Here is a 22,523-nt window from a genome sequence, read left to right as displayed (position 1 = left end):
GAGGGAGGCGCGGGAAGCCGAGCTGAAGCTTGAAGATGACAGTTCCTCTTGTTCGGCCTCGTAGCGACCGCCGGTTGTGATCACTGGAATGAGAGAGAATGGGTTTAGTAAGAGTTGAAAAAGTTTTTAAAGTGTAAAATATATATGAGTATTTTTGGTAGATGTAAATTCTTTGTTTGAAATCGTTATCAAAGAACAGAATATTTTAATCCTTTCAAGGTCTCTTAAACAGTGTACATATAAATATGGTGTCATGGGTAGTTTAAATAAAACTGCTAAAATGTTTTTGTATTCTCATCTTTATTATATAGTTACTATCCTGATTTTTTAAAACACTCCATAACATTATCAACAAAACAATACAGCCAAAGTATACATTACACGCGAGAACATTTAAGCCGAAGACATATTTAGCATACGTTGCATGACAACTTTTACATTTGTTCACTTGACAACATTTACACACATATATATTGCAGAGACGTATTATATAGGCTTTTAATACATTCTAGACTTAAGGTAAAAATATGAACTTTGTAGCTAATTTTGAATTACAATAAAATCCGACAATTTGCAAGTAAAACGAATAATTTGTTCCTTTCTATATACGATTTGTAAAAGAACAGATATAACTTTTTACAGATTATAGATGGAAACGTGAGTAAGGATTGAAGATCAAGTATCCAAGAAAAAGACTTATAATAGTGTGATAAGATTGTCAAGCGAACATTGTCCAATAAATTTATGCTTTTGATATAACTTTCTTAACGTTTCCCTAATAATTTAATAGCAAACAACATTTCCTGCACATTACACGATTATTAATAATGAGTTATTATTATTTATTATGCTTCAATTACACATTTTTTGGTGTTCATTTATACTGAAGAGAAAAAGTTGATAATACAGATCTTTTAATACCATAATCTATTAGTTAAAATTGGTACATTACTGTAAAGATGTCTATGGGTGGTATGTACATGAATTATTTGTACTTATATGTGTGGAAACACAAGTTAATAATAAACATAAGAAATATTATATAGCTATTTGACCACGAGAATCAGGCACATCGGTTGACAAAATGTACAGTACCTCATAATTCAGTTCAAAAGCTTTTTATTTATTCAAATTCTTGTACAATGTATAGTCATTTTCACAGCAAATAAGCACTGGACGATTTGAACTTCGGTTTAGAATAATGCACGGTATACATCTTACGTGCACCAAAGTACACGATATTCTACCGTGCACGTTAGTACGCAATGTATGTAAAAGTTTATCATCTAATGTTTATTTGCTGTTTTGCTTTAGACTTTAGATATAGTATTCGTGTTACCGATTCTTGTGGCTTGTACATTTAAATTTCGCGTGTAAATAAGGCAAGATCAAGTCACAGATGAGAACATAATTTTGACAAAACTGCACTGTGTACAAAACTAAATATCGTCGCGATAAAATATTTTCATTTTCAAAGAATTAGGAATCATTTTTAATCATCGCTAAATTATTATATTTATTTGTCCGCACCAACGTGTCATAAGCTGCCGTTAGTAATGAACTAAAGTAAAAACGTTTACGTGATACGTAATTATAATAAAACTACACATGTAGAATAGAAGATACCAAAATAAAAGAATATTAATAATTTCGAATTGGGTCCAAATGTAAGTAAAATTTTCAAAAATAAGTACTATTTGAAAATATCTAAATACTACTGTAAAATTGCACCTTGCCAGTGGTTAAAAGGCGTCAATCGGGTAAAAGACTAATAAAGACATAATTATCAAATAAAATTATATTTTTTTTATTAATTTGGAGAAGTTGCTAATTAAGATCATTTTCGAACACTACACTAACTTTGGAGATCTCGACAACCTTGTTTTAATTTAGAACAATAATTTCATATTCTAATTTCTTTCATTCACTAAAATGAATTAGTCTTTCGAATTTATAGCGATTGAGACAGGTTAACTTTATTAATTAAAATGGGAACAAAAGGGTTTACAACTAAAAGATTTGATTCGCCGTCAAATAATACATTATGCACCAACTACGTATAACATGCTTAAAAATTATCCAAAATAAAAATCACAAAAATTCAATTTGATTATTCATAAAATTAGATTAAAAAATAAATATTTGTCATGATTCAACGTATTAAAGCTAAATAAAATTAAAATAAACCATTGGTTAATAAATAATACTTGTCGATAGTTACAATATATTTGTACACGAAGACAGCCGTACAAGTGAGAAGGTATCATATACCGAGGTGACTAAGTCAATAAGCTATCGACTGCTCTCCAACCAGACATTACAATATGACATACTTTCAGACTACTCTATGATAATATTCGCACAAAGCTCAAATGCTAGTGCTCATTGATATTTATGTAGCATGTAATTAATTACCTACTAATACCTCAGTAAATGTTATAGCTGGTTTAATATATTATAACAGTGTAGTCTGAAATAATTTTCAAGTTAATTATTTAATTTGAAAAAACACACTGAAGACACTACAATTTGCCAAAAAGTAATATCTGCAGCGTGAAAATTTTAACACCCGATGCAAATTCACAATTTATCCGAATAGGGAAATGTCCAAAATAACTTTTGATATTAGTAATATCTAATTTAAGAGCAGCGATTTGAGGCAAAGCAACACAATAAATTAATACTGAGGTATGATCGCAATATAATTACATATAAATAATTAAAATGAGCCTCAATCTTATCAAGGTCATGTACGCCTATGTATTGCAAAAGCAAAGACCTTCAGTGTTTCTGATTGCGCAAAATATATATTATACAGAGTCCATACAACAAGCCTGAAATCCTGTTTAAAAAAGAAAGAAATAAGCGATACACTAAAATTAATATACTGGCCTTATAAAAGGTCTTAGTGTTTAGTTTTTTTGTTTCCACAATGTTTGCAATTTTATTTCACTACATCTAAAACTAAATAAACAAGAGATAAGTACTAAAAGGAGTACCTGTTATACAAAAAAAAAATGTATTGGATTTTTTATGAAAACACTCGTTCGGTGCAGGATTCGATAATATCAAAAATGTTGCCAATAGAACTAAAACTACGAGTATAATATATTAAAACTTTTGGAATTTGTAAACTTTAAATCCTTCTTAGTTTCCATAAAAAATCGAATAGTTTATATTTTTTGTGTATTTTGCTAAGTTTTTTTTACATTTTTATGTTTGTTTTTTTGATATGACATACAATACCGCTACTGAACGACGATAGAAAGTTATTGCCTACATACATTTAGGCTTTAGTAGCAAATATTTTTAAATCACTTTTTTTATAAACATTTTAAGTTTTTTTTGTCTTTTACCTGTGCTTAATCACATTAATTGCATTACTTAACTAAAATTACTACAACAGCAGCAAATGTTGGATTCTATTCGCGTAAAAACGAGACATGTTCAACTTACGTCATGTCAAATAATAATAAAATTACTTCTAGCTAACCAACGCTCAGTTGGCAGAAGGTACAATGTAGATCGTCGCAAATGGCGTAACATAAGCTGAGTATGTCTCAACATTAAACTACGATAAATATTGCAAAAGTCGAAACATTGAATATTAATATCACTGAACACATTTTTCCGATATTACTTTTTCTTTTTACGCGACTTTTTAGATTTAGACGATTGCTTTGTCGAAGGCATAGTTACGTTAGAAGCACCGGTTGATTTCTTGTCCTCCTTGTCGCTGTCGGTGGACACTACTGGAGACGTGTTGTCGTCATCCGACGATTTCTCCATCACCTCTGTATCTTTATCTTCCAACTTATCATCATCTATTTTTATCTCTTGTGTAGTTATTTTATCATTTTCAACTACGCTAAAACCTCTCTCTTTTTTAACAGGCATTTTTTCTAAATCTATCAGATTAAAAGCACTTGACTCGATGGCCTTGCTAGTGGTTTCTTTAATGGTAGACAATATGCTGTCTATGTTTATTTTGCATATGGGGCTTGTTATTTTCGTATCACCTACTTCTATAAGACTATCCCGCATCACTTCTAGTTTAAAGTCATCTAAGCCAAAGTCCAATGGCTCTAATGGCGGCAAGTCGAGTACCGAGTGGTGTTCTTCAACAAAATTCAGTTCTGAAGGCGCGTCACACTCTGCTACCATAATATCAGTTCTCTTGCAAAGTTCTATCAACTTTTCTTGCAAAGACACGCATGTGGAAGACCCTGCTTCTTCATCTAAATCTATAACTTCAGTCACTTTTTCAATTTTCTCCGGTTTTTTCTCCACTTCAACTTTTTTCTCAACTGGTTTTTCTTCTTTTTTAGCGTTTTTAGACGCGGCTATAGAGCTCCATGACTTAATAGGCTTTTCGACTACTTCTACTTCTGGAGCTCTTTCAGGCTGTGGCGACTTTTTGCGCGCTTTGCCTTTAGTTATTTGAATTTCTGGAAACTCTTCCTTCATAGTATCAATTACGTACACATCTTTAACCTCCGACTCATAACGTTTTTCTATTGCTTTCCGCTCGGCGTAAGGTGAAAGCGACTTACTTTTCTTAGGCTTCGAGGAATCTTTCGTGGCTGTTGCGGTATCAGCATGAAAATCAGATACTTTAAGAGTATCAGTTTTTAGAACTTCTGGTTCAAATTCTTTAGACTTACGTTTTATATTAATATCAGGTACAAATCCAATATCAGCTATATCGTCATCATTTCTTTTATACTTCGGTGCAGCGGTAAATTCTGATTCCAATCCCCAAATGTCTCTGGATTCGAACTGATCTTTTCGTTCAGGTGTTACACTTTTAGAGGAGCGTGATTTCTTCGCTTTAGCTAAATAAGACAAAGGTTCTAATTCTTCGTATGGCGTGGAGATAGACACAAGGTCGCCGCTAGACTCCTGTTGTTTGTCTTCAATGGCATGTATTTCTATGAATGTGTCTTCTTCCTCTTTCGCTTGAGCGTCGTCCTGAGACTTCTTAGCTTTACGGCTTTTCTTTTTTAGTTTAGTTTCCTCAACTTTATCATCTATTGCTGGTATATCGCATAACACCGGTTTCTCCGGTTCATTTAGAAGCATGTCCCATGCCTGTTCCTCCGTTTTTATTTCATCCCTAGGCAGTTCTTTCTTTTCAACCTTTTCTTTTACAATTTTAGACTCATTTTTTTTCTTAGCTGATGCTTTGATTGTTACAGAAACTGATGGGGCATCGTCTTGCATATCCTCGAAAGTAATGGGGTCTTTTCGAACTGGTTCTTTGACTACAGACTCTTCTTTCCTTTCTTTAGTAAAAGAGTCTTTCCGAACTGACTCCTTGGCAAAAGATTCTCTTGGAACCGACTCGGCACGCGTCGTTTCCCGCGGTAAAGACTGTCTAGAAGCCGATTCTTTAGGAACAATATCCTTCGCAACTGGCTCTAACTTTTTAATCTTATCTACTTTTACCGGAGCCAGAACTGGTTCAACTTTTTTGACTTTGTCAACTTTTGCAGGGACAACCTCAGGTTCTTCTTTCTTAATCTTTTCAACTTTTACGGGGGCGGGTTCAGGCTCTATCTTCGTTACTTTTTCCACTTTCAACGGAATCTCGGGTTCAATCTTCTTAATTTTTTCCGCTTTTACGGGGATTTCAGGCTCCACTTTCTTAACCTTTTCAACTTTAACCGGAACATCAGACTCGATTTTCTTAACTTTTTCTACTTTAATAGGAGCTTCAAGCTCTTGACTCTCACTCGATTTCGAAGCCCTCGTATTCTCGCCGAAGTCCCGAGAGCGAGAGCTTCCTCTTATTCTAGATTTGCTATCCTTACTACTAGCGTCGCTAACGACTCTATCACTATCCGACTTCGGGGTGGGAGAACGCCTAACTCTAGACTTAGCGGTCGGCTGAATATCATCCGGCCGCCTCGATTTTGGCAGTGTCGCGGGAGGTCCCTGGCTCTCTCGCTCGGCGGGCGCCGATTCCCTGGCACTCGGTCTCGCATCCATCGTCTCGCGCACCTCCTCGCTTAAGTTAACGTCTAAACTAAAAGTATGGTGGACCGCGGAGAGCGCGGCCGGGATGACCACGGCCGTGGACAGCGGCACGGCGTCGGGCGGCGTGAGCGGGCCGCGCGGCGCCAGCACGCTCTGCACGGGGATGGTGGTGCCGGCCGGCAGCGGGCGCGCCGCCGCCTCGGGCCGCGCGGCCAGCGGCGCGGGCGCGCGCAGCACGGGCCGGAACGTGGCCTCGTCGCAGTTGTCGCTGGCGTAGGGCTCGGGCTCGGCGGGCGGCGGCGCGGGCGCGGCGGGCGTGGCCACGCAGCCCAGCGGGTCCACGGCCCAGGCGCGCGGCGCCCGCGCCGTCTGCGCCGACCGCGCGATCGCCGCCCCTATACGAAACCGAAGGCAACCGTTACTGTGAGGCCTGAGTCGAGGTGAGGGTTATGGCGGTGCCAGCGCGGGCCGGGGGTACGAGGATGCCTTGGGCTTCGGTATAGGGCCGGCGGCGGTCTTACGCTTCGGGCGCGGCGCTCCCTCAGCGGCTCCCGTCTCGGATGTTCGCTCGATGTTATACCAAACCCGACAACGTGGCACTCGCGATTCGATATTTTCATGACGAAATGTCATGACGCGAAATTTTGATAGTCATAACCCTGATCTCGAAGATGTGACAAACAAACTTTATCAAAGTCTTCGACACTGATAAAGGTAAGCTTTTTAGTTCCCGAACATCTTAGAAGCATTTTTTTCTTTATAAAAGGTGTTATTCGGAATAACGTGGGATTTTTAACGATGAAATTGGCGCATACAATAAGTTAATAATGTTATCATTATTAATATATGAAAGCGTTTAATTAAAACAGTATACAAGCAAACACATTACCTCAACTCATTTTTTAATATTTGAGAATTGGTTTTCAATATGGAACACTTTAAACAAAAAAATACCGCATAATAAATGGCAGTCGAGAAAAATAAACGAAGTATAGAGACCGACAGCTTATTTTGATCCAATTATGTAAATAAAGGAAAAGGGTGTCAAGACAAAAGGAGATAGCTAAGACCTTGTCCAGAAAAGGCGAATTCGCTGCGTTTCCTTTGCGCGAATGATCTGTCCACAAGGAGAATCGCAAGCAGACTTGTGGACGCGATGTATGGGCGCCTAGTATCTTGGTAACGATTCGCGGCGAATTTACCCCTTCTGGACAAGGTCTTAAGGTCCTTCGACTACATAAATATGAAGGTTTAACAAACGAAATAGGAAAGGTAAGAAAGTATGGAGAAGTGTTTGTAATGCACATGTTCAACATACCGTGGTCCTCTTTCATGGCCTCGGCGAGGTCCTCCCGGAGCTGCACGTCACACACGGACGGCGCGCGCCCGCTGTCCGCTAACAGTGACTTGCGACGGAAACTGTCCGACGGAGAGTGCTCTAACGAACCTGAGGACAAGGAAATAAGAGTTTACATTCATATAATATTTAGTGAGAAAAGTGAAGTGATCTTGCTGCGACTTATTATCTGTAGATAACTGACAAGCAGTTATGTATCCAGGACTTTGTTTTAAGTGATCAAGAAGGAATTATTAGATGTTTATAGGAACTTGAAATTGAAATGTTTGGAAACTTGAAATGGTAACATTTGATAATTTTAATGAGTATCTGATCAACTGTCAAGCTTTCGATTAAGTAAAAGATAGAAATCTTAAAACCCGTTCGGCGAATTAGTACGGCAACAATGTATTGTAAATAATCCCCTAATAAAAGCAATGGTGTGACATATCTTACAAAATATTTTATTTTTAATGTAACTTTACTTACTTGCTGATCCGGAGTCAATAAGGACCGGCACGACGGGTCTCACTCCGGGCATGTTGACCGGATTAGAGCGAGCCACGCCGCGAGCCGCGCTTGTATCTACTTCCACTGTCTCAGCTTCTGATAGCGACGAATTCGACCTGTTGACAATTTGATTATTCAAATTTTTGAGTCTTTTCTCACTATGTACAGATTTAAATTTAAGGTCTAAGTGCTTGATAAGGATGCAATATGAGAATCTTGAAAACCGAAGATAAAAATTGAATAAAAAATTACGAATAATCTAGGATTTATTTTGCAGTAATCTACAAAAGGAACACCTAGCCGTGATCAAATGATTACGATTTATTTCGGTCCCGTACAATAACTAATGGTATGTTTACGTACACGTATACGGTCCCGGTATACTTAACGTCACTTTTATACATTCTTTGATATACCACTTTGTTCGGTTTTGTTTAAATATCAGCAGAAAGCGGTAATCGTTCTTACCCGGTACAGTTGTAAGTTTTGAAGACGAACTGCGGTCCCATCCACAGTCGTCGATGTGGTCCGGCGTGAGTCACTATCTCCACTTGCGACAACCAGCGCTCTTCCTCGCTCATACACATGTCTGCACATCTCTGTAACAACATTTACAAGTTAATAAGTTTTGTTCTAGTATTTTCTGTGGTCAAACTAACGACATACTTTGGGATGGTTGGTTAAGTAAGGTTTGATTATTCATTAGAAATGTCAAGTAATGACCTTCAGGTTTACAACAATATACAGTGTAATAAGATATACGAGTAAACCAAAATCACAAGTACAAGAAAATAGTATTTTGCAAAACAATAAACTAAAATTAAAATTTCAGTAAAGTTGGTTGACACTAACTTAAGTAAGTGCATTTGAATATAAGCTCAATCTCTTTTGCTTATTGACTCAATAATTTAAGTAAACAACAAAGTTGGTAATTTGCTATGTAGCATTCATTTCCACGATATTAATCCATAAATTTACCCTTCAGTTAAAACCGAAACCTAGAATCAAAAGAGCGCTTTACCCGACAAGTCTGCGGCTGCAGCAGTGGGTTGGAAGGTGGCAATGGAGCCAACAGATCGGCGGCGGCCGCTGGTCTTTGTAACGGCCACTGCGCCACTCCCTCCACCTCAAGTTCTATGCATGAGTCATCGCAGATCTTCTCTTTTGGTATACCTGTAGCAACATTATACAATGAACTATTTGAGTGGTCGAATCAATTTAGTCTCAAGAAAAACAAATGTAGTAACGAATATACAAATGATTTCCCCCTTGAGTATCGTTTACTTACTGCGGAAACTTACAATCTGGATGTGTGTATATTTGAAATACTAGCAATAGATTTATAGGGATGCTTTCGAATGGCGCATGTAATTAGGCTAACCAAGGTGTGTCTAATGTGTCACAGCAATAGTTAGAGTTAAATATATATGTCTTTAATCTTGAGTTTTATTAGCCACTAGCTGACCCCGCAACTTCGCTTGCGTCAGAAGAGAGAATGGGTGAAATTTTTCCCCGTTTTTGTTACATTTTTTACTGGTGCTCTGCTCCTATTAATCGTAGCGTGATGATATATAGCCTATAACCTTCCTCGATAAATAGGCTATCTAACACTGAAATAATTTTTCAAATCGGATCCGTAGTTCCTGATATTAGCGCGTTCAAACAAACAAACAAACAAACAAACTCTTCAACTTTATAATATTAATTTTATTTTATATTTTACTAGCTGACCCGCGCAACTTCGCTTGCGTCACATAAGAGAATGGGTCAAAATTTTCCTCGTTTTTGTAACATTTTTTGTTGCTACTCTTCTCCTATTGGTCGTACCGCGATGATATATAGCCTATAACCTTCCTCGATAAATGATCTATCTAACACTGAAAGAATTTTTCAAATCGGGCCAGTAGTTTCCGAGCTTAGCGCATTCAAACAAACAAACAAACAAACTCTTCAGCTTTATAATATTAGTATAGATTAGCCATTATTCTTAAGCATGATGATAAAATTTATCTTCACCCAAATCATTCACTACCTCAGCTCTCTTTACTTCAATCTATCGACAAAACTACTACTATAATATATTTTACTTACTAGACAACGGTTTAGGATGCAGCAGTAGATGTAGTAACGCGCCATTAGCAGCCATTAGGTACAGTGCTGCGACCGGTGTGGGTGCGCGGGAACTACTGCCGACGGGCGCGGGACCGAAACGAGCGCGGGCTAGGAGCGGGGCGGCGTTGCTGTCTTCTGACACTGATGATAAACGCTGACGACCTAGACAAGAAGAAATAGTGGTTCAAACATTTAAAATGTGGTTAGAATAATATACCTTTTTAGAAAGGGTTCTCTCTCTTAGGTATAGCTATAGTTCTCCAGCTAACAATATGCATCGATAAGAGATATTTTAGGCTCTTTTATGGAAGAGCGAAGCATGACGTGAACTGCTGTTGTAACAGTACTGTAAGCATCAAGATTTGCTTTAGTTTTACATGTAACATATTTAAAAAATAATTTTGTCAATCATGTATGAGATTCACAATATTTCACCCTGGATATCACAATGTATATTTTCACAAAGAACATTTTGACAAGGTGTAAATCAATCAAAAAGTAAAGTAAGCTAGTAAAGTAAGCATAAGATTCGTATACGTTCCCAACGAACAATACCTTTAGTGCACGTTGAAAAATGTTCCTTAAATTTACAAAGTACTTACCAGAGCTAGTTCTAGTGATGGTGTGCGTGGGTATGTTGGCGGTGGGACGCAGTTGAGCGAGCGGCGACACCGTGGTCGGCAGCGGGTACGGCGGCAGGCGAGGGTTCGGGAACCAAGCGCCCTGGGACATGCTGTCGGCGACCTGAGAATGTACGAACTTCATTATATTTTATATCATAAGTATTCATTTTTGATGTCAAGTTTTAACACAAAAGGCAGGTTTTGAGTAAAAAAGAAAATTCTTCCGATATCAAATGAAAATATTAGTTGCTGACTGGTATAGTTCGGCTTTATTGAGTACTATCATTAGACATTTCATCTATACTAATATTATAAAGCTGAAGAGTTTGTTTGTTTGATTGTTTGTTTGTTTGAACGCGCTAATCTCGGGAACTACTGGTCCGATTTGAAAAATTATTTCAGTGTTAGATAGCCTATTTATCGAGAAAGGCTATAGGCTATATAACATCATTAGGAGCGGAGTAGCAACGAAAAATGTTACAAAAACGGGGAAATTCTCTTAGGTGACGCAAGCAAAGTTGCGCGGGTCAGCTACCACGTCATAATCATGTGCACATCGCTACACTTGGCACACATCGGTATTACTATAATGTAAAAATGTAAAGAGATACATACCGCGTTAGCCGAGGCCCTCTTAGCCGCAGCAGCGTGTATAGGCAGGCCAGCGGAGCGGTGGAAGCGCGACAGACGGTTCACCACACGAGGTTGTGTGTGAGTACGTACTCCTACCGCGCCGCCGTACGGACTGATGGCGAACACGTGGGTCGTGCCGCGAAGGGTGGACACCGCCGCCCAGCGAGAGTCGCATGATATCGCTATGTCCTGACAACGAAATACAGTATTATGACACTAATAATTAATAGTATATGGCTCACGTCATTATTTTGAGAATCTTGATTCTGGTCATTTCTTGTCATAGCAAATAAGTATCCACAGCGCAAGTCTAAATTTATGGGTAATGCTTACAGTTCCGCAAATTATAAGCGAAAGTGATTTATTTACACTTCCGCAATTCGTTTTCGTTTGCTATTACTCAGTTGTCTTGTGCTGTTTTCCACGAAATAGTCGGCTTTGGAGCTACGCATCCTCGTAATCAAACAGCACATTGATATAAACAGAATATAGATAATAGGAAACTTAATGTTCTAGAACAGTTATACATAGTAAGGTCACAAACCTGCACTTTAGCCGTAGTATCACCCCTGTGCAATATATAAAGGTGGTGTACAGACGCAAGGCTGGGGCCGCAGGGGTGTGGGTTGACCCTGAACACGTGGAAGTCGTGGCCGCGTCGGTCCGCCGTCACTAGCAGCATGCCGCTCGCGTCGAACTTCAGGGCGATGATCGCTTCGGAATGAGCTATGAAGTGAGCCACGATCGGGTCGCATGGCTCTTCGCTGTCTTGACCGTCTTCTTCCTCGTTACCCTAGAACAATATTATTACTTATAGCATTTTACCTGAGGACGTGTAAAACATTGTTGATCCTAGTTTCTAAGATGTAAACTTATGAATATTAGCAGATATATGCTTCCATTGAACCTAAATTAAAATTGTTATCTTCTAGCGCACCTGCTAGCTTTAACAGCTATTAAATTGGTACTATGCGATTAAATCAGAATCTGGTAATCTCATAGCACCGATTAAAAAGTAAAAAGTTGGTAGAAACTTCTCAATAGCAAGCTAAATATTCACCTGTTAAATGTCAATAGACTACGTTACGCGAGATTAGACTAGCAAAATTATCTAATATCCGCGATCAAAGAGACATAATACATTATTTTTATATCTATAATGATAAATGTAAGTCTAAATAATAAATATCGTCTGCTCAGATTGATAGCTTTTTATAAATATCATTATCTAAACATCGTACGATTTTTGTTTACTCATGTCTAAGTTTTACGTCTATCTATCTGGGTTTCGAAGTAGTGGAGATTACAATAATCACCCACGAGCAAAGCGGCCGGGGAAGGCGTGTCGTGGACCCAGACGGTTTATACAGGTCATGTTCAACGGGTCAGTGGTGTTTTAAATAGTGATTAGCAAGTATATAAATTCTGAGACCTCCTTCATAAACCAAAATAAAACTTTTACAAATAAACTCGTGACTTTACGATTTCGATATTTATTTAGTGTAATCAGTGACTTTGCATTCTTCGATCTGCAGAACAATAATTTAACACCTAATTAAGACTAGAAAAGAGACAGGGAAAACCTGTGAACTACATGATATAATTCTTCGCAAAATTAAATACAGTAATCGGCAATAAATATAACATCGAGATTGAAACAGATCATAATCAACTATAGAAAGCTTCGTTATTAGCGAATTTCGATTTCAAACCTTTTTGCATTATTTACTACCTGTAACCGTATGCAAGCCGAATCGATTTTCTTATGAAACCTACCTCAATGTCCAATATAGTGACGACTCCCGGCTGCTGAATATCTGCATTAGGGGGTGATGGGGACTGCGAAGTGCTTCGCCCTCCAGCCAGGCTATGTGCTACACTCTCTCCGAGACCTCGTAGACCTTTGCTAAGAGACTTGGCTGCGTGGAGCACTGTTGCTGTGTAGCTGGTTACACCTTCACCTAAAAAAAATAAAAAATATTTATAAATTAATTATGTGTTATGAATGTTACCCTACTGGTAGGTAGATGAGATTGAGAATTGAGGACAACTGGTGATTGAGAGAGGTGAACTGTGACTTTAGACCACCTCGTTGGTTAAGTGCGGGTTTGGAACTTAGAATATTGATATGTTATAGACAAGAAGTTCTTTTAAGGATTTAACAAAGATGTAATGTGTGAAATTCCACCTTTTGTTAGTACCTAATGATTCAGACAGGGTAAAATACATTATGTACAGCTGAATCAGCACGTTGCAACTTAAATGCGCAAAAGACGAGTAACGCATATTTACTTAGTTGGAACAAAGCTTGGAGTACATAATGCATTACCCTTCGTATAATTTTAGGTAGTACTAGGTATTTTATTTGTGACTTCTTTGTTGGAAATTAGTAAGAAATCGTATCGACGATATAAATTGGGAATACCAAAAGTGTTATACCGCAGATACGCGGATGTCGAGGAAAAAAGTAATTTCAAAAAACGATGACCAATTTTTATTCAATAAAGAGATCGAATAAGAAAAAGATTCAATAAAGCATTTTTTTGTGCAAATCTCTATAGAAACCTGAATCTGTACTGATATTTCAAGGAAAGTCAGTAAAATGTTAAAATATAAATAGAAATTATAAATAAACTACTATCACGAATGAACTTACACACAAAACGTGTTAGTCACGCACGAGCCATACGAAACAATGATATGCACTAACATATGTAGGTACATGGGTATATTACACCTATGTATTATGTATAAGGTCAACAAAATTTACTCTACTATTTACTCAGCGAATCGACACCCGTTTTTTTAGACAAAGGAACTAATTGCTATTTATTTATCATACAATATTTATTTTAATAATGTTGTCTGTTTAATTCTTAAAGCAATAAAAGCGATACTAAACTGTTGTTTTTACTGCTATGTGGTACAATGTATTTACTGGTATATTTATGGCCTACAACCTTTTAACGGTAACGTTCGACGGTGCACATATTTTTTACTGGGGTCTCACCTGAGTATCGTATAGGATTGCTGCAAACTAGATGTTTTTTAGAGCTGTAGTAATTCAAGGACGAGAAAAAAAGAGGAGAATATTCGCGATGGGATTTTAAAGGATGTTAGTAACTATTTACTTAAACATCTAGTCGAAACTTCACTTATTCTTTTTAATATTTTCGACTGCAGTGTCTTAAGAACCTCTCCACATTAACAGGAAACATCTTATATCGAGTATCAAATTCGTATTTAGTATCAAAATCAACTCAATCCGTAATTAAACCAGCAACCTTTTAACGAACGAGTTATTACAGCTCATAGATCATAATATCAGGTGTAAATGACATTCAATTTGAAGATTGCATCAGCCTCTGGTCGAACAAGGTTGAATTTTGCAAGCGTGCGCGTGCACTTGAGGAACTCTGCTGATGACATTGCACTAGGTCAGGTATTCATAAACAGATAGACACGCGTAAACAATTATATTATTTTCCGTATACATACAGTTAACGGCAGGGTTGTAAAAACCAATATATTATTATTCCCTTCTTATCCGCATGCATCCAGAAAGGTTCGCTAATATATCCACTAACTAGATACCAGGAGATGGTCATGGCAGGCGCGGGAGATCTAAGCGAATATAGCGAAATGACCTGGATGCATTTTATAAGGACTAGTCGGATCTTGTCGGATCTTGTAGGATTTGGAAGAAAAAAGGCTTGGCCCAACAGTCTAACTGTCTAATTCGTAAATAGTATGGTAATTAAATCATATACCTACGCTGATCTGCCGTTGCTACCTTGACGTGCTCAAATGAGCTATTCGTAAGCGTGGCTGGTTAACATGCAGTCTCGTCTTACAAAATAAATGAAAAGTTTTCATCCATGATCACTAGTAAATGGATTACTATAACCACTGGCCTGTCTAGGATAGCGAATAATTCCGAGAATAACCGAGCATTTCTAACAATGTAGTTTCAGCAGCTAAGTCAAATTAAAAGATAAATTAATGTAGAGGGCAGCCCTGCCTTAAGCTGTATACAAACGCCCTTAAGTAGGATGCTCGCGTGCACAAACAGACAGCAATAAATAGCCTTGTTAGTGTTAATTAGTAAACACAATAGATAACCTATTATACATGCCTTATCTTCCTATAATAAATTGCTGTTGCTGTCTAATAAATACGTGTTTCTAGCCTATTTTACTGATCAAAATGTTTTTATACCATCAATCAACCGTAACTATATGTTATTCGTATAGCAGAATTTGGCCGCTTTATATGTATCTTAAACCAGTGTCCTTAATACTGATATTTATACAGCGGTTTATTGTGTGTACTGAGCAGTCTGAACCAAATTAAATATTTGCGAATAATAACTTGAAATCATGCTGCAGTTTAGAAACTAAATAAAACTCATTAACTCTCCAATTCAATTGCAACTGATTGTAAGGAATGTGGAAATACAAAATTACAATTGTATCAATAAATATTTTAAGGATATATTCCTCCCATTTTCATGTAAAACAAAGTGAAATTACTTATAAAAGCCGCTAAAATAAAACACGGTAAAACGAACCGCAGTAAATGTTGCAATAATGCAGTTAGTAGCTGTTGCATATAACGCTTTGTGATTGTGCTAATAAATTATGTACCTCTTCGTCTATGGCATTGAACACCACTCGATATTACTATGTACAATTAGCTTCATAAATATGTATACACTAATGCATTTTCATTTTCAAAGATATTTGACAGTCTTCACAAGTAGTCAGAAGCTTGAAAGTCTGTCAGTCTTACCGAGGGGTACCGTGTTATAACCTAGTAACTGGCTTGTGAAGGTCCGATAGGCAGTCGCTCCATGTAAAATACTGGTATTTAGTTGCACTCGATGAGACTAGAAGCCAACATCATTGGAAGAAAGACTAGGCTCTATTGAAGATGACATTTTCAATCGTTCTTTTTTATGAAAATGTCATTATTGCTATAGCTCAACAAACAGTAGTTATTGGTTGTAAAATTACTTTGAAGTTATGTATACTATTTATTTCACAATTTTCATTGATTATGTTACAGTGTACGGTACAGATATTCATGACGCTGACTGTACCTAAATTGCTATATTGCCAATAACGTATAGTGCATAATTATACTGATTTATTTTTAAAGGATACGTGAGGCGCTTTCGTGTCGACTGATTGATAGTTGGATTTAATTGAAAAAATATTGTTAAACCCTACTAATACTATAAATGCGAAAGTTTGTGAGAATATGTGTATTTTTGTTACTCTCTCACGAGAACAAATAAATAGATCTTTATAAAATTTTACACACGTATACCCTATTTACACGGACGAAATAGGAGGTGGAATCAAATATGCTATATTTCTGCTGGAATATTTAATCTCGTGATCCTGATTGTTATCAGGAACTATAATATAAACTTGATAAGAAAAAAAATATCTCAATACCTTCACACCCCCCACTGCTTCTCTTCGACTGGTTCAGTTTCTTATCAGCATACGCGAGCCATCTGTCCCCCAGCGCTAGGGGGTTGATGGGCAAGCTCCCGCCCAGAGGACACGGGCACGGGTAGCAAGTAGTGACGGCCATACGGTCTTCTAGTGTCGCCGCGTCGAACACCGCGAAACGTTCCGAGAACGACACGACAACGGAACGTTTGTTTGCCAACACGTCTAATATCGGGTTCTTGAATTTTATGCTCTTCACCTGTTGAATGAAAAAATGCATCGTAAGATACGAGTAGACTATCAAGAAACCGATTAAATTAAGTTGTGTATTTTATAATAGCGAGACTTACATTAGAAATCCAATTACCTATATTGAAAAAAAAAGGAGCTCTTAATTCTGACTATAATTTTTTTTACACGTGTCCTAACTTTTTTAAGTTTTATGTTGCCCTACTTCGGTAAAGGCCTGTATTTTCAGTCATCTAAATCATTAGATCTGTATATTTTTTTTTACAAATTTTCGAAAAGTAGATAGAGTCAGGTCAGGACGATTAATCATTGTTTGTCATGTTAAACAGACCTCGCTATTAAAATAGCATCAATTCGTGCAAATTTCGCATAATTTTATTTCGATAATATTGACGCAAGTGGGAATTCAACAACGCAAGAAAAAAAATATACGCAAATACTACGGCTGAGTCAATATTATTATCGCTTTATAAACGGTTGATTTAACTGTTTGTTATGATCAAAAGAATACGCGATTACGAACAATGTTTTTGTTCAACAACTGTTCTGCATTAATTCAGTTAAAAAGTGCGTCACAAACTGTCTGTCGTCTGTTTTACAACAAAACGTAAAAGCTATTTATATTAAAATGTTTGTCAATAGTAGCCCGGAGTTTTGTAACGGGCCTGGTAAATGGAATAGGTTTGCCCCCTATTACATAAGACTAGCATAGTTAATTCGTAAACGGAATTCGGAAACGTGGGCATATTTTGTAAAGCTTTGACTAAACGGTCAAGTATCATAGATAGGCGAGACTATTACGTATGTTTGTAAAAAAGCAATAAGAATAATTAAACTTAACTAGTATCTAATCAATATGAATTAATGAGGGGTAAAACTAAACTAATCCGATAAAAAAACACGCCTCTACCACGGAATGATGTCACAAGACAGTTCTTCCAATTATTAGCAACCGTTTTTGATAAGAGTTTTGATATGATGCCTTTAACCCCGCGTTACGTTTACTACCGATACTGAGAATTTACCACTATTTACTATACTACAGTATTCATGTTTTGTCTCCCTACTTTGATATTTTAAGAACACGTTCAGACGCAACTCCTGGATTTGTGAACGCCAATCCTAAACACCAACGTGGCCGGTGGCAGCGTCATCATATACTTCGTCCTCAATACAAATTAAAAAAGGTTGTGTGATTCACTCCTTCGTGTCCTTAAATTTTGTACAAATACTTAGAAATCTTACTGCGGAGTTATCTTTATTTCACAATTTTGCATAATTTTGGACTTTGAACAAACAAACAGTATATACTAACCTTATTATATAGATGCTCGTAGACTACAGTGTATGTAATGTACGTACACGTGCACGCAGTTCAATATGTCGTTTCTTTTATCTATCCTATTGTTATCTATCGTATGATGAATAACAGTATCTATTGTATCCAAAATACATTGTTGGTAAACATGCTAATGTTATCAGTGGGTAAATCGATGGAAAAATTGTTCTATGATAGTGAAAATGTTAAAAATAAACTGCTTTGAGTGTACCTACGTTATGAAACAAACAACAGTTTGATTAGAACATAATTATTCTGTTTTGCTTCTCCATCTTGAAAGAAAGAAACGCGCTGGTCCTAAACGTTTGCCTACCAATGAGACTATATACTTCGAAAAAATACAATATGTTATAGTTTCACCGACACGAGGAAGATTGCTATCCGCCGTTACTAAATACTACCATGTAGTATTTATAAAATGTCGAAAATCTAGTAAACACTCGAAAACAATGACTCATTCTCTACTTTCAGACAATCACTGATAATGAAAACGAATTAATGCAAAGTTGAAAGTCAAAGTTCGCTGACCTAATGTCGCTCGCTCATAACCAGTTGCACTCGGCGGTTAGTAAACGATCAATAACTTGAGCAACCTTTGACGCAGTCTGTCTGGGAGGCCGCGTATTAGTGAATTATGGTTCTAAGAAATCTGAACGAAGACAGTTCAGTTATAGGGGCCCTAACAAACATTTTTAGAGTTAAAACAAAATAATGATGTACTAACCTGTTCACCACCTCTGATGGAAATGAAACTGAGCGAGCAGAACGATGGTCCAGGGCTTGCGGAGTCACACAAGGCGATAAGGGGCCTCTTCGATGCGAAGCAGTCGCCGTGCTGCGGTGTAGGCAGTATACGGAGCACCCTCACTGTACCTTGTCTCCATGACAACACCTCTTGAGCCTCTCCAGTAGGAGGTATTAACCACACCTGAACCCCGGACCCATAGCCCAGTATGAGCAGTAAAGGTGATACATCACTATCGCTGTCTCCCTCTGGCGTTGGTTCGTTTATATCTGCTGTTTCGAACCTGGTGACAATGAGTGTTATGTGAATGCAAGAATGTTTACAAACTTTGCCAAGTCCGCCCACGCGTGTTGTGTTGAACTACGACTTTGGTCTTAAGAGTAGTAGTACTACAACAACAAAAATAGTTCTGTACTGGAATTATTAATCCTTACCAATGCCATTTATTTTGGTCGCTTATGTGTACGTTTAGTTCTAACACTTAAGATTTTATCAGCAACTCTTGTTACTGGCCGTACTTAGGCGTATTGCACAACTTAGCAAAGAAAAACTAAAAAGTACAGTTACATAGAAAATACTAGACTTACTTCGTATCTTGCACTTCGTATAAATCAATAATTTTGTTTAGTCATTAACTGTTGCATATCTAACAAACGGCATCATCATAAAGTACATAATTAGCACATTAGTTACGTAAGGTAATAACTTGCACGTGTATCATGCCCAGTACCTAGCAAGAACTAAAAATACTTAGTCATTATATCAGTCAGTCAGTCTTTTAGATAGTGATACCGATTTTACTAAATGAGGCATGAAGAAAAAGAGGAGAAAGAATAACTTTACTTTTCATGTATTACTCATGGGTATTCAACAAGCATTATACTTATACATGGAAAGTACCTGTATGTCATCTTAGTTACCTACTTTGTGGCATGCACCTTTGCATTTTTATATGGAAACTGTATCAACTTTGTAAGACTTGAGATTTCATCAGAAAATAAGAAATGATCTTTAACAAGTCAGTACATTTTCTTGACAGTCACAGAGCAAGTAGGTACTAAGAAAATGTATCTAAACCCTTACTCAAGAAAATTATATGATTAAGAACCTAGAATTTTGCAGAATTCTTTAAGGACTACAATTCCCGCCGCCCATTCTTCATGGTCTCAGGGCACCAAGGAAATGTAAAAAAGTTACTTGTCAACAAAATATTGAGATCCCCAGACTTTGCAAAAGTTTCTTAAGGTTTGTTTTCTGTAGTGGTACTCACCTCGCCCACTGAATAACATCCTTAGGGTCGACGGTAGAGGAGGAAGATAGCGTGACATCGTTAATGAACCCGGAGACCGCGTCGATGATGCTGCGGTCGCTCGGCGGCTGCGACGGCACGATCAGCGGCCCGCCCGACCGCACGTGCCGCGGCGACTCCGCAGACATGCTGTGTGAGCTTCGCCTGATAACAACATTACATGTTTTACTATTAAAAGTGTTATTTGGTTAACCAATTGACTATTATTTTAAGTACTTAGTATCAAGCAGTCACTAATATGAATACATGTAGTATCTATAATTTTAAGTACTTAGTATCAAGTAGTCACTAACGTGAATATTGTATGACTACAGGCCTGGTTTCTTTAATGAGAGAAAAATAGCACAAGAAAGGTATTAATTAATAATCATGATATTATTATGCAAAGAGGTAGATACTACTGCATAAGATAAAATATTGTTTAAAAATTTTCAAGGGGTAACAGGACTTCTCTGGACTGATACTTCTGTGCTTGTACATACACTGGTGGAAGTTACTATTTGAATGTTTGTGACTGTACTTCGGCAGCATGGTGGATGTGGAACTAATTATTAAAATAAATATGACTATTATTAGCATCATTAAATATTAGCCTTAAGCTACCTACTTTCATTAATTCAATTTGCAAAAACCTTGCGTAATACATATTTGATATTTACATATCCTATCTATTACATGATATTATTTAAAAATTAAAATTTAATGTAACATATAACTAGTACATATGACATCACCTTATCTTTGTGGAACTCGTATACCTATATGTTAGATATTTTGTATAGTAACATAAATAATAATAGAACATAACATACGCTTCAATTTTCATAACAAAAAATGTATGATAAGGAAAGAGATAAAGGTAAATTTTAACAAAACCCATACCTACCCTTTATTTAAAATTTTAAACAAAAACATTTCAAAATTAAATGCAATAACAAAGGGTATTGATGCAACCTTTAACAAGAATATGAATCAGGCAACACTTAGGCAGACTGGGTTCTGACCTTGATCTCTATCAAAAAGAAAAAATAAAAGATAGAGTGTTTAAGTTGTGGACTAAAATAGACTGAAAACTGATTTTAAAAATAGAATCAGTACTAAAAGTATTGTTTGTGCTGAGAATATATGCCCCTTTAAATAATAAAATAAATAAGTTAATAAACCAGTTTTTGTTATTATTTATTCTAACAAATTTTAGATGAAATGATTTCTCATTGTTTATTTTCATACATAACTAACAACTATAAGTACCTACCAAAAACCTACTCAAAAAAAATGGTTTCAAATGATTAAAAACAAAAAGGTTTTCTTGACAGGTAATTTATATTTTATGCATATTAAGTCTGACCTTTGTGTATACATGCAGTAATTATGTGTAGGTAGTAAAACTATTTATTGTTTTACTAATATTCTATAAAGTAAATAAAAATAAAAAACAGTAATAATTAATAATCAAAAAATAGTACTTACTAATACATTAGTCCTGTGTCTAATGTGATAAAAATCCTTAGAATTTGGAAACAAAAATGGAAAACCTTTTGAAAGAAATTAGCGATTGCGAAAGCAAATTACGACTCGTAGGTCCTATGTCATTGAAAACTTCGATCCTAAATGCAGATTACATAAGTAAAAAACAAAACACTATCACAACACCTTATGAATAATCAGTTTTCAGATAAAACAAAAATGTTTGTATTCTCGAAACAGCTGGTCGCACTACACAATCTACACAACTAACTGTATAGGTAGCTACTACAAACATAAAAGGGGACCGAGGACAAAGGAAATCGATGAGGCTCAACTACTCTCTGTTATGACAAAATCTAACTATATTATTGCGTTTCACAAACATAATATACGTCTTACATAACACACTCACCTTGTTTACAAAAACAATTCTCATTTTAAATCCATTTTCGAGTAAAATGCTATTGCGTCGTATTGGCAGTCGAAAACAATGACGTCACACGAATAAAAACAAAATCTTAATCAAACATCACTCACTCGCGCACCTTAACTATTACTTCATCAATATAACTCTCATCAAATAAATAAATCAAAAATAAATTAGATTTTATGTACAAAATATACAACAATTTACGAAACAGATGATTTGAATGACAATACCCGAACGCCCACTTGTTTGTATTGTATTTGTGTGCGTGCGTCGTACGACGCAACAGAAATAGCGTTTGTATACAATCACACACATACACAATCTATCAC

General features: G+C 36.7%; 1 protein-coding gene across 2 annotated transcripts; it reads right to left on the bottom strand.

Moving 5' to 3' along the window:
• Positions 1–281: 281 nt before the first annotated feature.
• On the bottom strand, positions 282–22,462 carry LOC142974285 (uncharacterized). 2 transcript variants are annotated; one of them, XM_076116519.1, is made up of 14 exons: positions 22,177–22,462; positions 20,259–20,441; positions 18,968–19,271; positions 16,656–16,914; positions 12,970–13,154; positions 11,738–11,986; positions 11,176–11,382; positions 10,540–10,681; positions 9,917–10,099; positions 8,847–8,998; positions 8,294–8,424; positions 7,805–7,941; positions 7,298–7,426; positions 282–6,374 (listed from the first exon to the last, which is right to left on the bottom strand). In XM_076116519.1, the coding sequence occupies exons 2-14, from the start codon at positions 20,423–20,425 to the stop codon at positions 3,637–3,639; spliced, it is 4,983 nt and encodes a 1,660-aa protein (XP_075972634.1). In that variant the 5' UTR covers positions 20,426–20,441; positions 22,177–22,462; the 3' UTR covers positions 282–3,636. The 2 variants fall into 2 exon arrangements, with proteins under 2 accessions (XP_075972634.1, XP_075972635.1); XM_076116520.1 differs by lacking the exon at positions 22,177–22,462 and adding an exon at positions 21,768–22,124.
• Between the last annotated feature and the right edge of the window lie 61 nt (positions 22,463–22,523).

Source organism: Anticarsia gemmatalis, chromosome 7, assembly GCF_050436995.1.
Source record: "Anticarsia gemmatalis isolate Benzon Research Colony breed Stoneville strain chromosome 7, ilAntGemm2 primary, whole genome shotgun sequence".
NCBI classification, from domain to species: Eukaryota; Metazoa; Arthropoda; class Insecta; order Lepidoptera; family Erebidae; genus Anticarsia; species Anticarsia gemmatalis.
The sequence above is the reverse complement of the archived record's forward strand: the minus strand, read 5'-3'. Positions and strand labels throughout refer to the sequence as shown.

Bases quoted from the DNA above. Each gene is read 5' to 3' on its own strand.
- LOC142974285 (XM_076116519.1), bottom strand. From the start codon at position 20,425: ATGTCTGCGGAGTCGCCGCGGCACGTGCGGTCGGGCGGGCCGCTGATC. The intron at 19,272-20,258 runs GTGAGTACCACT...CATTGTCACCAG, and splicing joins GATGTTATTCAGTGGGCGAG to GTTCGAAACAGCAGATATAA. The intron at 8,425-8,846 runs GTAAAGCGCTCT...ATGTTGTTACAG, and splicing joins TGCAGCCGCAGACTTGTCGG to AGATGTGCAGACATGTGTAT.